Genomic DNA, 14,817 nt, shown 5'->3' on the forward strand with positions numbered 1-14,817 from the left:
TAAGGTCAGGAAATACAAATTCCAAGGCAGAATTTATATGCCCAGTTCACATATGACAGTAATACTGTATAGCCATATGTTGAATATAATACACTGTATGTAAATGCTATTCTTGAAAGCCATCCAATCAATAAAACCTAAAATAAATAACACTTTAATAACACATTTCAAATCAACTGAAAATGGAATAGATGGACTCTATGGCAAGAACATCCCTATAAAATTGACATTCAGAGGCCATTAAAACACAGAGAGTAAAACAATCTTGAAACTAAAGAAAAACTGTGAATATTTAGAAGTTTTTAAAAAGCCTACTACATTGTATGCCAAGACACAGCAGTTGTTTTTATTTAAAGAGCTATTTCAATAAAAACTGGCTTGCTAAACATTAAAAAGAAAATTCCGTTTGCCATTCGTTTGCTAAAAAAAAGGCTCTTAAAAACTATATGCAATATTAACAAGAAAAAAGTTTTTAAAAAATACACAGTACTTAATAGAAAAAGTTAAATCAGAAAAAGTCCAATTTTAGTTATAATTAGGACTATTAAAAGATCGACCAATTTTTATCATTAAAGAAGGTTATGGGAAAGCTACTGAAGTTAACTTCAAAAGCCTAGCAGTAAAAAGTGATTGTAATGTCAGTAACACTCTGAAACAGATCAAATAACCCTTAAGTAGTACTAATCCACTGCTGCTTTGAACATGTATATGCTTTTTTAAGCTGAAAAGGTTGCACTTTTTCTTTAATTTGTTTCCAAGATCCCGTTTTTTAAAAAAAGAAATACAACTATTCAACTGTTAATGGTCAGCAGCTCAGCGTACAGAAACTTTACCTTCACTCAAAGATGGTATTAGTTAAGATTTGAAATGTCTTTTCCTTTGGGCCTGGTTCTGGAAAACATGGTTTTATCATTTCACCTTGTGCAAAGAGAGCTGCTCTTTCTCCATGCAAACACTTGTGTTACAAATGAGTATTCTCTATGTATACAAATGAATCCATGAAGGTTACGTAAATAATTAACCAGGTTTTTTTTCCCCCTTCTCTATCAGCTGAGTCTGGCACCAAAATGAGACATTTATGATGTAATTGACATTTTTTTGGTTCAAATTTGTCACTTCAGATCCTGGGAAGACTCTTCCTGAAGCCCTTGATTACTGCACAGTTTGGCTGCAGACGGTGCCTGGAGAAATAGACAGCAAAAGTGGTATTCCACCTTCCCTTGTAATGCTACAAATTAAAGACTTTCTTAATGGGCCAGGTAAGAAAGTCTTATACAAATGCATGTACTCTTTTTTTTTTATGAGAGTATATGAACGTGTACATAGGGTTTGTTAGTAATCTTAATATTCGGTGCCGAAAATGAATAGTTCATTTGTTTTCCAGAAGTGTACTGTTCTCAGGCTGCCCATTATAGAGGTCAAACGGCAAATATTAATATGCATTAAATCTTACCTTTAGTCTGAGAAAATGTAGTTAACAGTTAAAAGAGTATTGACTAGAGGCCAAAGACCCAAGATTTTATTTCTATCTTTTCTACTAATTAACTGTGTGACCCTAAGTATTTGATCCCCTTGCCTGTAAGTGAAGAGAATAAAATAGATGGATAGGTAGGTGGATGGGTGGGTGGGTAGGTGTGTGGGTGAGTTGATGGATGGGTGGATAACATACATGATATACATTCATAAGTATACATAGTATACACAGATAGATTTGGTTAGATACATAAATTCATTTATTTCAAAAACTTAGCAAAGTACTTGAAATATATCAATACTCAGTTTTAAAGAGACACATATAAAAGTATATTGAATGCTTATTAATCCAGGCACTGTTTTACACACTCATATAACCAAGGAGTGGGCACTATAATTATCCCTATTTTATAGTAAGGAAAAGTGATGTAAATTGCCCAAGGTTATAGTGGCAGACGATCCATTTAAACCCTGTTTTTATGCCTCCAAAGACCTAGATCGCTTCTGTTCTATACTAATTTTAGCATAACTACTAAGTTCTTCTCTCTCCCCCATATCCTCCTCCTCTTTCTTTTTCCTGCTCTCTTCTTCCTTCTCCTCATGCTCTGCCTCTTCTTTTTTTCATCATTCTTTCCTCATCCCAGTGAAATTTTAGCTATTTATTTAACAGAAAGTACTACATTTCCATTTTCCTCTTGTTAATTTGTACTCACAGTGCTTCAGAACATATTAGTCCTCAAAAGAAGATTAGTTTATTTATTAAGAATCTAAAACAGTGCTTTTACATTGTCTTAAGATCCCTAGCAATACTCTGAAAGGTATGCATTTTGATGAGTGAAAGTATCCCTGTGTGGACCTGGTTAAGTTTATGTGCTGCGGCAGCCAAGGCACTTAGTATCCACCAATGAGGATGGAGAGGTGGCCTGTCATTGTGTCTGCAGTAAACGGAGCCTGAAACCACCACCACTGGCCTCTCACTGCAGCCCAGCCCAGTTTTTCTAATGATGGTACATAAAGAGTGGACATATGCAGAACTATTTCTCATTATTATAAATAGCTAGACATGGTTCTAACCCTTTGCACTCACTTGCTTTTTTCTCAATTCCTTTATTCTACTCGGGATTTAATTTTTTAAATACCCCAGATTTTACAAAGCGTGACAGTAGAATAAAAAACTGGAGTTTCTTTTCATACAAACTTATTTATTTGGATTTTTTAATATTTCAAATTATTGATACATTTAAAGAGTAATTTTAACCTTGATATCCGAGTGCAAAAGGCTAAAGACTCAGAGGAAAGCTAGAAGCTGATGATGAAGGCTAAGGGAGTCATTAAAGTGGAAGAAGCTTTTGGGGTAAGGTGATGGCTGGATTGGGAGCAGTGTATGTCTTAATACTTGATTAGTGAGTGTCAGGTACCACATTTCATTGAATCCAAGCCACCACCAGTTGTAGGAGGGGAAAAACATTTTATATTACCCCTCTAAGAAAAGATAAAAAATATCTACTGTTTAAACTGTGATACAGCTCTTTATTACATCAGTTACAAGACACTTTCTGACTTAGAATTGATCACATGTAAAAAGCTGAACATGTTAGAATGGGTAAAATAGGGTAAGATCATATGGTTAGTTAATGGAAAAGTAACTAGGAGACTAGGGTTTACCTCTTATTTCTCTTTCATAGTATCAGATTTCTTTTGTTTTTAGGCAGTCTTTCACTCTGGCTAAAAAGTTCTCTTCTAATTTACATTTGATTGATTTGAATGGGGTCTGCAAATCAGTGGAAAATTGTTTACCATATTTTCATGACAATCAAATGAATTGAACATTAAGAATGTCAATTAATGAATCAAAAATTATATGTTTATAATTCTAGAATTTAATATGACTGTGTAGTAGAAATGTGATTTTTAAAAACAGTTGCTTTATATTTCCTATACTTTTTTAAATTGGAAATTACATACTAGTATATGCCATTTCTAATCTTTTGTTCATTCAGTAATAGTGATAACCTACCTGGAGATTAAAACTTTTAAATAAATGAATTGAAATAGTTGTTTTACAGCAGTGCTTCTCAGACCTGAGTGTGCATGGGATGCATCTCTGGGGAGCTTGTTAAAATAAAAATGTAATGTAATAGTCCTAGAAGGTACGGATGAAATTCTGCATTGCTTACAGGCTCCCACGTAAGTGGGTGCTATTGGTCTGGAGACCAATACTTGTACCGAGATTTGATATGACTCATATGTGAAAGAAAAATATGCGTGTGTATGATTTTCTTAATACAATCAGTTACAAATATTGAGGGCCAAACTGTGGATATTTGGGGGCACAGGAGAGGAGAATGATGAGTCATTTTTTTTAAATGGTACTTTTTTATGAAAAAATCAAAAACAATGTTCAGTGAATGGTTTATATTCTTCATAGTCTAAGAGTCCAGTTCTTCTAAGTCTCTTTTAATCAAGAGTGCGTCTCTTTCGTAAATTGAGGGGAGATTAGTTTGAATGACATATCAACTGTGCAGGTTCCACTAAAGCACTAACCCAGCAAACTTGAACTGCTCCAGAATTTACTCTTAGATAGAAAGTTCCTTAACCATAACTGTTATTTAAAGTATATATAAATATATACCATATTATTCCATAGAATAATTATATTCTCTGACTACACAGCCAGATTGCCACTGTATACTAATTTAGAGATCAATATGTATAATAGGATACATTAAAGCATGTCTTGCCTTACGGATGTATTATTTTTTTAGATTTTTGGTCACTCAAGAAAATTATATTTTGTCCAGATTTTAGATAATAGTATATTAAGAGGAATATTATTTATGCTGAGACAGGGGGAACAAATTTCAGCTTTATATTATTCCTCAGTACTATTCTTTTCTCCTGACAAAAAAAAAAAAAAGGAAAAGCTTTTGTTAGTATTGCAAGTAATCATTTGCCACCATTAGTTTTTTAGCTATTGCACATACTTTTCAGTATCATTTCCAAAGGCAGTTTTATGCTACATCTTTAAAATAGTATATTTTCATTTATTCTTTTCTTGCTCTTTAATTAAGGCTGCAATAGCAATAAAAGTAAACAAAATAAGCCAGTCAGAGAAAGACAAGTATCACATGATCTCACTTACATGTGGAATCTAATGAACAAAATAAACTGATGAACAAAATAGATCCAGAGACATGGAATTCAGCCTTTCAGGTTTTTCAGAGATCATTTTATCTAAACAAGGTGATAAAAATGCCGCTCTTTTGGCATTTGTTTTTGGAAAAATAATTCAAGTTCTTGAGTATTCCCTTATTTCCTCTACTTACTTAATAAGCTCCTTAGAGCAAATGGTAGGTCCCAACTTCTACATCAAAAACCCCTTCAAAGCTCTCTCAGCCCCACTTCCATCCTTCAGAGGCAACAATTGTACCCATTAGCAAGGTCAGTGGCTTGGAGAAACCTGGAAAACAGCAGCTACTAGAAACCCACTAGAATAATATCTCCTGCAGGTGATAGATTAGTTGGAACAAATTGGAACCATCGCAGTTCAGCAATCCTGGTTTCTTTCAAGCTGTTTTTAAAATGTCGTCATTTTAATACACAATCTAAGCCCTGCAGAACAGTCCACAGCAGGTTAATTTGAATCATATGATGTGTCACTGCCCTCAGCTGACATGAGCTCTATTCCATGTGTGAAGCCATAATAAATCCATTCCCAACCAAGGAAAATTCCCCATGAGAAGGTGAACTAATCCAGGCCTCACACTGGCATGCTAGCCCTCCATAATTGAAAGCAGGGCCACCTGTTCCCCGCACAGTTAGCCTATGGAGAAAAAATTAGCATTAGATCAGATACTTCTTATTAAGAAATCATTCATACTTCTTGCAAATTCAAATTCAGCTGCGCACTACTTGGTATGACATCATACAGAAACATAGCAATGTGCCCACTTGGTCCCAGTTTAAACGTTTTGTTAACCATAGGACTTCTTAACTTAGAAATGAGATTTTTTTTTAATTTAATGAGAGCTGACACGTGAGAAGAAGAACTGGGAAGGGTGCAGATTTTTCTAATTAACCAGGGTAATTTACAAAAACATTTGAGCTCCCTGGTATTTTTTTCATTGTTTCTTTGCAGGCATATTTTTGAGCACTGTCACTGTAGCTATAAAATGACATTTAAATGACAACAAAGAAAAAAATATGCCAAAATGGGAGAACATTCCCACATCATTTATGTTTTTTTATAATTAGCATACCACATCTTCAAATAATTTAAGTAACATGATTATAGCAAAGTTACGAGTGTATTTTCACATTTATTTTAGTATACCTTGTGTCTCTCATTGAAACACATAGCCATTAATATTTTTTTTCTCTTAATAAAACTACTTCCTTAGTCTCTTCTTGTTTAAACTATTCATTAATTTTCTTTTTTGGTTTAACATTTTTCTGATTTCATTCTAGGTTTGGATTGGTTTCATCTCTGGTTTTATTTTATATTTTTAATTGATTATTAATTGGTTGAATCCTATTTTGAAAACTTTTTTAAATATTTTATCGATTAACTTACTGTATTATAGGTTGAAATAATTTTAATTTTTACTTTTCAAAAATTCCAAAAAAAATCTAAATATCCCATTTCCAAAAAGACCTTTGATTTGAATAATGGCTGGGTTGCTCAGTTGGTTGGAGCATCGTGCCATAAACCAAAAAGTTTCAGGTTTGATTCCCAGTATGGGCACATACGTGGGTTGCTGGATTGATCCCTGGTCGGGCAAGTTCAGGAGTCAACCCATCTATGTTTCTTTCTCAGATCAATGTGTGTCTCTCTCTCTCTCTCTTCCTCTCTCTCTCAAATCAATTTAAAAAACACACATATTCCCAAGTAAAGATTAAAATATATACATATTTCTATTTTTTTATACTTGTATTTTATATTTATGTATTTATAGAAAAATATATACATACTTAAATAATGTGAAATATTACTTTAAAAACTTCTCAGATACATAACACACCATTCAAATAGTTTTATTTATATGAATATAAAGTAGAAATTTTACATTGTTTTCCTCAAATATGTGTATTTTTGAAATTTACTTTTTTTGGTGAACTCTGCTTATATATTCTTTTATTCCTAAATTCATTACTCAGTGAAGATTAATTCAAACATATCTTGAAGGTGGCTGGTTCAGGTAAAGTAAGATAACTAATACAGGTTGAGTTAGCAACATAATTGTGCCCCGAAAAAATGAAAGGCAGTTTTATAAAGGGCAAAATGTCAGAGCTATTCCTGATAAGGTCCCCCATGTAAATGAAGTGTGTTGGGGTTGGTTAGGCCCATTATGTAAATAGAGAATATTGGTTATCAAAATGAATTAGTTCTTTTCAAGATGAAGAATGCAAATGGTCTGGTCACCATGATGAAGAGTGTGTAAAGTTTACATATATCCGTGTAGCAATCTTTGATCAGGATGTTTGTTGTTTAGCCTTTAGCTGAGTTTAGCAACAGGTCAGTAACTTAATAATAGTTCCAAGAAATAACACATGACATGTGCATTGGCCCTACTTTCTCAATGGCCTTCTGACTCCATTTTACGTGATTCTCTTAGCAATACTTCTTTCATTTTATTTTTTCCATTATCAATTATATCAGCCTGTTTTGGAACGTGAACTTTGTAGCATGGTCCTCTTTATGACTACCTATAGAGTAAGTTTATGAATTAAGGTTGGAGGCCACAAGGGTGGGGGAAAGGTAAAATACCTGAAAAAGATGCCCCAAATAGCCTCCTGACATTTTCCAGAGTGATAAATGAAGAATAGCTAATATGATTTTTAAATGCAAAAAGATTCAAAATGAAAGAAAGCATCGTAAGAAGCTATTTAAATTTATTTCTCTTAATGTATCCCTGATAGTTAACCCTTTGCCTCTTTCCTCTTTCCAGAAATAAGGCCAAGGACCATAGCCTAACACTGGAGTCCTGTCTTTATCTTAATTCAATTTTACAGCCATACTAGCAGGCTATCTTCTACATTTAAGAAATGTAAACTAGCTAATAAAACTGTAAGAACCTTGTCTTTTACATTTCCTGAGTTTTATGGGCTCCAATTTGCAGTGTCAGCATTACATTATTGTAGTTTATATTCCCCATGATTTATCAAAATGAAACAGTAAACTTGTTGTCAGGATGTCATATAGGGAATGGACTAAGAATTTTAAAATACAGGAAATCCTTTCATTATTTCACCGTTAGTATTTCAACTATAACTTGGATTTTGCAAAGAAATTAGAAAAATGGATGATTTTTAACTAATTGATTTTTAATAAACATTTTCTTTTATTCAGATAACAACCTGATTTTAATACCAACTTTCCCACCATAGTATCAGTAGGCCGTAGGAATTACTTTCCAGCGCTGTGGAATGAAGGGACTGGAAATCTTTGAAGGTCTGGCTGACAGTGGTCCCTCCAGGGGACTGCACTTGGCTAGGTAATAGGAACCAAAGAGTCACAGAAGCTGGTTGTGGGGGTGGCAAGATGGTGAGAAGCCAGCACAAGGTCTGCAGGGAAGTCAGTGGTGAGGCAATTATTTAGATTTTTTTTATTTCTTCATGTACTATAATGCTGTCAAAATTATTTCCTCTAGAGAAGAGAGTGAGGGTAATTGGGGAATATCTTTGTAGAGACATGGAGTGGGCTAAGGTAGAAGAGAAAAGAACACTACCTGGCTTTTCCTAATTGACTTAGAAGATTACATACTGTGTGTTTGGCATACAGCTCTTCCGGGAAATCCCCAGCCCTCCACCTTGCCAAGGACCCAGTCTTGAGCCTTCTGTTCTTATCTCGCTCGGTACAAACCAGAACCTCAGCTGTCTTTTGTGCTAACAACTTCCAAGTGCCTGGTTCTAGTTTTGACTTACTCCTCAACTCCAGGACTACTTCTCCAATTGCCTATTAGATATGGTTAGTCATTTAAAATACAACTTATTTACATTAAATTAAGTCATTTTTCTCCCCTCTCCTTATTCACTCCTTTCTTTAGTATAGTCTTCAAATTTCTTTACATAGCAATGTTATTCCACCCCTGTCCTCTCACAACTTTACTATCACCTTCAATCCATCCTTCTTTTTATTCCAAGTCCTTTTAGTTTTCCATTTTATACCAGGTCCTCCATGTGCCTGCTACCTTCCTGGTGTAGGTTTACGCCCTGATTACTTCCTCAGCCTGTTTACTAGCAGCCCTCACTTCAGATTCTCTCAATAATCTTGTCCCCGATGTCCTTGTTAGATTAGCCTCTCCTGCCAAGCCCATGAGGCTTGACCACCCACCTCCCTCAGTTCATCCATTTAACCCCCCTGGACCTTCAAGACTCTCTAACTTGGTGTCATCTGTACAACCCAGGCTTACAGTCACTAAGCAAATGATCCTCAATAAAATCATTTCACTTCTTGAAACTCAGTATCTCCTTCTATAACATAAGAGACTGTTCTAAGATCCCTTCAAGTTTTAAAATCTTTAAGTTCATTGGGTATAATCTCCAATGAACTCTTCATTGACTTTCACAAGTATTTATGAGCAACTACAGTATTCCAAGTGTCATTCTAAGCACTGGGTAGTGGTGAGCAAAAGATAGGCAGTTCCTTCTCAATAAATGCACACAGTCTAATAGAAAAGACAATTTGATTACCAGATAACCACACAAAGCAATATGTAAATATAAACTAGCATACTAGTAAGTGTCATGAAGTACTATGGATTCATAGAAAGTGAAGACTTAAGAAAACATCTCTGAGTAAATGACACTTGAGCTGAGTTCCACAGGATTAAAAGGAGTAACCAAGGATGTGGATGGGATAGATGGATTTCTGGGAGAAGGTGCAAAAGACCCTGTGGGGAGATAGCTCATGGGTCACTGAAGGAAATGAATACAGGGCAGAGTGAGGAACAATGGGAAGAGGTGAGGCTGTAGAGAGAGACCCAGGTCCAGCCTTGCTGGCCAGAAGAAAGGATTTTCGATTTTTATCTTAAGAGCACTGGGGAATCTTGGAAGAGCTTTAATCAGGACATGTATGTGGTGGGAGGTGTGTGTGTGTGTGTGTGTGTGTGTGTGTGTGTGTGTGTGTTGATATGCTTGTGTTTTAAAAAGATGATTATAATTACAGGGTGTACAAGAGATAAGAGGGACCAAAGTAGATGCCAAAGGAGAATATTGCAGTAATACTAATATAAGATTATGGTAAATTAAATCAGGGAGTGGTTTTAGAAATGGAGAAACTGAAAGCTTTGATAGATATTGGGGAGGGAGGGTCCACAAATGGTGGTCATGGAGTAGAGGGGATGGAGAGTAAGATTTAAGCATGACTTACGGGTTTCTGGCTGTTCTAACTGGATGAATGGTGCCATGGTCTGAATTGTGTCACCACAAAATTCGAACGTTGAAGCCCAGAGCCCCAGTGTGGTGGTATTTGGAGATGAGGCCTGTGGGAAATAAATTGGTTTTAGATGATGTCAGGAGGGTGGGGCCCTCATGATGGGGTTAGTGTGCAGATAAGAAGAGATACCGAGAGCTTGCTTGTTTCTCTCTCATTCATGTGAGGACACAGTGAGAAGGAAGGCATCTGCAAGTCAGGAAGAGAGCCTTCACCAGAAACCAACCATTCCAGTACCCTGATCTCAGAATTCTAGCCTCTAGAGTTGTAAGAAAATAAATTTCTGTTGTGTAAATTCCGATGGGGTTTTGTTATAGCAGCCCAAGCTGGTTAAGACAGGTGATAATCTTGCCCTGGTCGGTGTCTGGCTGGTATTGCTCAGTGAATATAGCCTTGGCCCTCGAACTGAAGGGTCTTGGGTCCCATTCCCAGACAAGAGCACATACGAGGAGGGGTGAGGGGGGGTGGTTGTAGGTTTAATCCCTGGCATAGTGGGTGCGGGAGGCAACTAATCAATGTGTCTTTCTCACATCGATGTTTCTCTCTGAATAAATAGATAAATAAAATTTAAAACAAAAAAAAAAAGAAGACATACGCAACAATTTCAAGTAGTGACACAAAAAAAATGAGAATTTTAAAATATCTCATAGATTTATACACATTGTGACTACAGTGTTTTTCCCCTGGATTAGCCTGGGTGGACACTGGTCTAGAACGCATTGAGTAAGCAAGAGGGGAAAAATAGAAGCAGAGAGTATAAGTAACTCTTCCAAGAAGTTTGACTGTAAAATATAATGAGGGAAGTATATGAAGGAGCATTTAGGATCAGGGTTTGGTGGCTTTATTTTTATGATGAAAAAGACATAGGTTTTCTTATGTTTAAATATCAGCAAGAGGAATCCAGTTGAGAGAAGAGTTGGATAAACTAAAAAGAAAAAAGATAAAGGTGGGTTCCTTGGAAAGAGGGAAGGAGAAGAATCCAGTAAGCACATGAAAGAATAAGTTTTAGATTAGAAAAACATAAATTAAGAAAGGGAAGGAAAATGACATTTGCAGTTTTTTTTCAGTTTGGTAGCAAGTAATTGAAATGTAATGGTTTTAACTTTCTCCATGAAACTAGAAAGAAGGTCACTTACCAGAAGTTGAAGAGGGATGAGAGGAATTTGATGGTTTGAAGGCAAATGGTTTGAAATCATCTTCCAATATCACTTCTTCATATGCCATACTCATTCATCTTTTTAAAATGTTTTATCATTGAAATCTTCAAACATATACAAAAGTAGGCTGAATAGTATATAAGACCTCCTGCTTAAACAAATGTCAACCTATGGCCAATGTTGTTTCTTACATACTCCTATCCATTTCCTCACCTTCCGTGTTATTTTGAAGCAAATCCCATGTATTATATCATCTGTAATATTTTAGTATGTATATCTAAAAAATATAAGAACCTTTAAAAACATACCATAACATAATAATTCTTCAATATCATCAAACATTTAGTCATTGTTCAAATTTCCAATTATTTCATAAATATCACAGTGTATATATGTATATACACTAAGTGGCCAGATTATTATGATCTCTGAACGCATAATAATCTGGCCATTCAGTGTATATCCTATATAACAAAAGGCTAATATGCAAATTGTCCCCTTGACCAGGAGTTCGACCAGCAGGCAGGCCGGCCAACTGCCCATGTCCCCTCCCCCTGGCCAGACTGGCCGTACACCACCCATGCACGAATTCATGCACCAGGCCTCTAATATAAATACACACACACACACACACACACACACACTGAGTGGCCAGATTATTATGTGTTCAGAGATCATAATAATCTGGCCATTCAGTGTATATGAACCAGGAGCCAGATAAGGCCTATGCATTGCTATTGGTTGACATGTCTTTGAAGTTTCTTTTATCAATAGGTTTCCCCCTCTATCTTTTTTCATCTCTTGCAATTTTTATATTTATGAAACGATATCATTTGTCCTATAGAGTTTATCATAGCTTTGATTTTTGTCTGTGCCCCTATCTTCTATATTTCCTACATATAAGTTGGTGGTTGGATTGATCTGATTCAGGTGTGTGTGTTTTTAGCAAGATTATTTTGTAAAAGGTTTTGTATTGCTTCATCAGGAGGCATCTAATGTCTGAAAGTCTCTTTAAATATATTTTTATTGATTTCAAGGAGGAAGGGGGAGAGGGAGAGAGAGAGAAACATCAGCGATGAGAGAGAATCATTGATTGACTGCCTCCTGCATGCCCCCCTACTGGGAATTGAGCCTGCCACCCAGGCATGTGCCCTTACTGGGAATTGAACCTTGACCTCCTGCTTCATAGGTCAAAGCTCAACCACTGAGCCACACCAGCTGGGCTGAAGGCAGATCTCTTTTTGTTATGTTAACGGCCATTGATGCTCAAAGACTAAATTCACTGGATGTTGCTAACAGTCATATTTTAAATCTAGCATTCCTTTTTCACATGTTAGCTGGAAGACTTCTATAGAGACACTTTCAATCATCTACTCCAGTGGTCGCCAACCGGTGGTCCGCAGACCACTGGTGGTCTGTGAGGTCCTAAACACTGGCGACCACTGACTCAGTAATATGATTAATCTTTGAGAAGTAGGATGAATGCTTACTTCTTCCCTTGATTTACCCATTTTCACAAATTAGTTGTTTTTCTACATGGGACGGATTTTTTCACAATATTTATCAAATTTTCACACTGTACTTTTTAAATGTCTTACAATTTCATTTGTCACCTATACTTCAATAAAGCTGGAAAAAAGTTAGTTGTTTTTTTTAGCATATTTCAAAGGTGGCCAATTAGCTGTTGTTTATTATTCTGAACTCATTACTTTTAATGATGTTCAAATTCTCATCATTGGCAGTGGGAGCCTCTGTAAATTGGCTTTTCTATGTTTTTAACCTTTCCTCAGTCTGGAACCCTTTCTCCCTTATCTCAAAACAACATTGGGCTGTTCTCAAATATCAAATCTGTTGTCTCCAAGGAGGAGTTTATGCCATCGTTGAGAATAGGAAAACAAAAAAAGGAAGTAGGTCCCCCAAAAGCTGCTAGAATTATTGGAGCAATTGGATGTACTTAGCCTCTGTGATGACTACTTAGGGGGAGAGAACTTCATTTAGATGAGTTCATTTCAATAACTTCATTTTAGAAAACCAGGACAATTACCCTAAAATAAGAACTTTTATGTTTTAAATTTTTTGGTGGGTGGGAGGGCAATACAGACACCAAAAGTCAATGCTTCATCATAGGAATATGTGCATGAGTAATTAAGCTAGTAGTCATGATGCCCAAATTCTAGTGATAAGCACCATGAACTGCTGCTGGCTGACCCATCACCGGCATGTGTCTGTCCATGTCTCTGAGCCTCCACAGCACCATGTGGGATCGCTTAGACACAGTGTCACTTGGTTTTTGTGTGTGTGTTTTTAAAATATATTTTTATTGATTTCAGAGAGGAAGGGAGGGAAGAGAAGATAGAAACATCAATGATAAGAGAGAATCATTGATTGGCTGCCTCCTGCACATCCCCTACTAGGGCATGTGCCCTGACCTTGAATCAAACTGTGACCTCCTGGTTCATAGGTTGATCCTCAACCAGTGACCCACACCAGCCTAGCTATACCATTGTTAATTGAAGCACTCATACCTGCCACCATTGACGTCTTTATACTTCGCACCTGCAATGAAAACAGGTTGATCTCATTGCCTTGGGCAGCTTTCCAGGTTCTCTAGCTCTCACACCTGTGAGTACTAAGTCTCTACCTTCCCTTTCACAATGAACACCTTTACTTGGACACTGTAACAAAAATCTGAATTTAAATACCTGCATAAGAGAAAAACTGTACTAGGAACTAATAATAAAAAAATATTTTTATTGGAGTTACTGTAGTGCATAAAGTTAGTCTTGATTATAGACTTGTTCTGTGTTTTGCATTTACCTTTCTAAATTGGGGGTGGGGGGTTAGGGATGGAAATTATCATTCCTGTGTCTGTACATAGCCATGAATGTATATAGTGGCAGTTTTCCTAGCAAGCTTTGCTTGTCTAAAAATTTTTGTCTCTTGCAAAGAAAATTCCAAAGGAAGAAGCACTTAACAAAGAAGTTTTCTTTCATAAATGTTATGATTTGGGTATAACAAGCCATATTGAATCCATTGGGTTTTTGGTAATAGATTTAAAATACATCATAAATGTAAGTAATATGATGACTAATGGGTCAAGTAAAGTTGGAACATTTTAAATGAGAAAATAGCTGGAACCGTTTTCTGGAAATTTTTCCAGTTGATGTTTGGTCCCCCACGAGGTGTACATTAACATAAACTTAGGGGAATCACCACTGGGGCTTGAATACCCTCTCTGATTTCATTATTACAATATGATTCTTTCCTTTCAGTATTAAGTCATCTCCTATGGTGATGGGAGCATAAAATAAGTGTAATTTATTTGTATTTTTCTAATCTCCTCTTAACTCACTAGTCATCCCATCATTCTGTTTCCTGGTAGCTGTTCAGAAATTTTTGAAAGGTAATTAGAATCTAATAATTGACAGGCATGGGTTTATTGGGGAATTTAAAGGCACAAATCTACAGTGGAAACAGTGAGAAATTAGATCTGACAGAGAAATAGGTAACTCAGCTGGAAGACCACAACTCATATTCTTAAAATTTAAACTTTGATAATCATTTATTAAAGTTCAGTAGGATTATGAAAAGTTCAAAATCCTTTAAAACAAAAATCTGATAATAATTTGAAGAAAGTCCACCTTAACAATCTATGTCTGGTTCTTTATCCAGTTATATTTCCAGCTGTCATAAAACAGATCCCACTGTTGAATAAAACTTTTCTAGTCCATTTCTTTAATGTTTTTATTTCAA

General features: G+C 35.8%; 1 protein-coding gene across 6 annotated transcripts in view; it reads left to right on the top strand.

Annotated features, from left to right (window-relative positions):
• Positions 1-14,817, top strand: part of VPS13B (vacuolar protein sorting 13 homolog B) — a 604,787-nt gene that overhangs the window by 420,309 nt on the left and 169,661 nt on the right. For 5 of the 6 annotated variants that reach the window (XM_079796380.1, XM_079796377.1, XM_079796379.1 and 2 more), the window contains one exon: positions 1,122-1,259. The exons of the other annotated variant lie outside the window; for it this stretch is intronic. In XM_079796380.1, the coding sequence (XP_079652506.1) occupies positions 1,122-1,259 (138 nt within the window). The remainder of the gene's footprint in view (positions 1-1,121; positions 1,260-14,817) is intronic. 6 annotated transcript variants of the gene reach the window in all.

The sequence above is a fragment of the Cnephaeus nilssonii genome (assembly GCF_951640355.1).
Source record: "Cnephaeus nilssonii genome assembly, chromosome: 18".
Classification (NCBI taxonomy): domain Eukaryota; kingdom Metazoa; phylum Chordata; class Mammalia; order Chiroptera; family Vespertilionidae; genus Cnephaeus; species Cnephaeus nilssonii.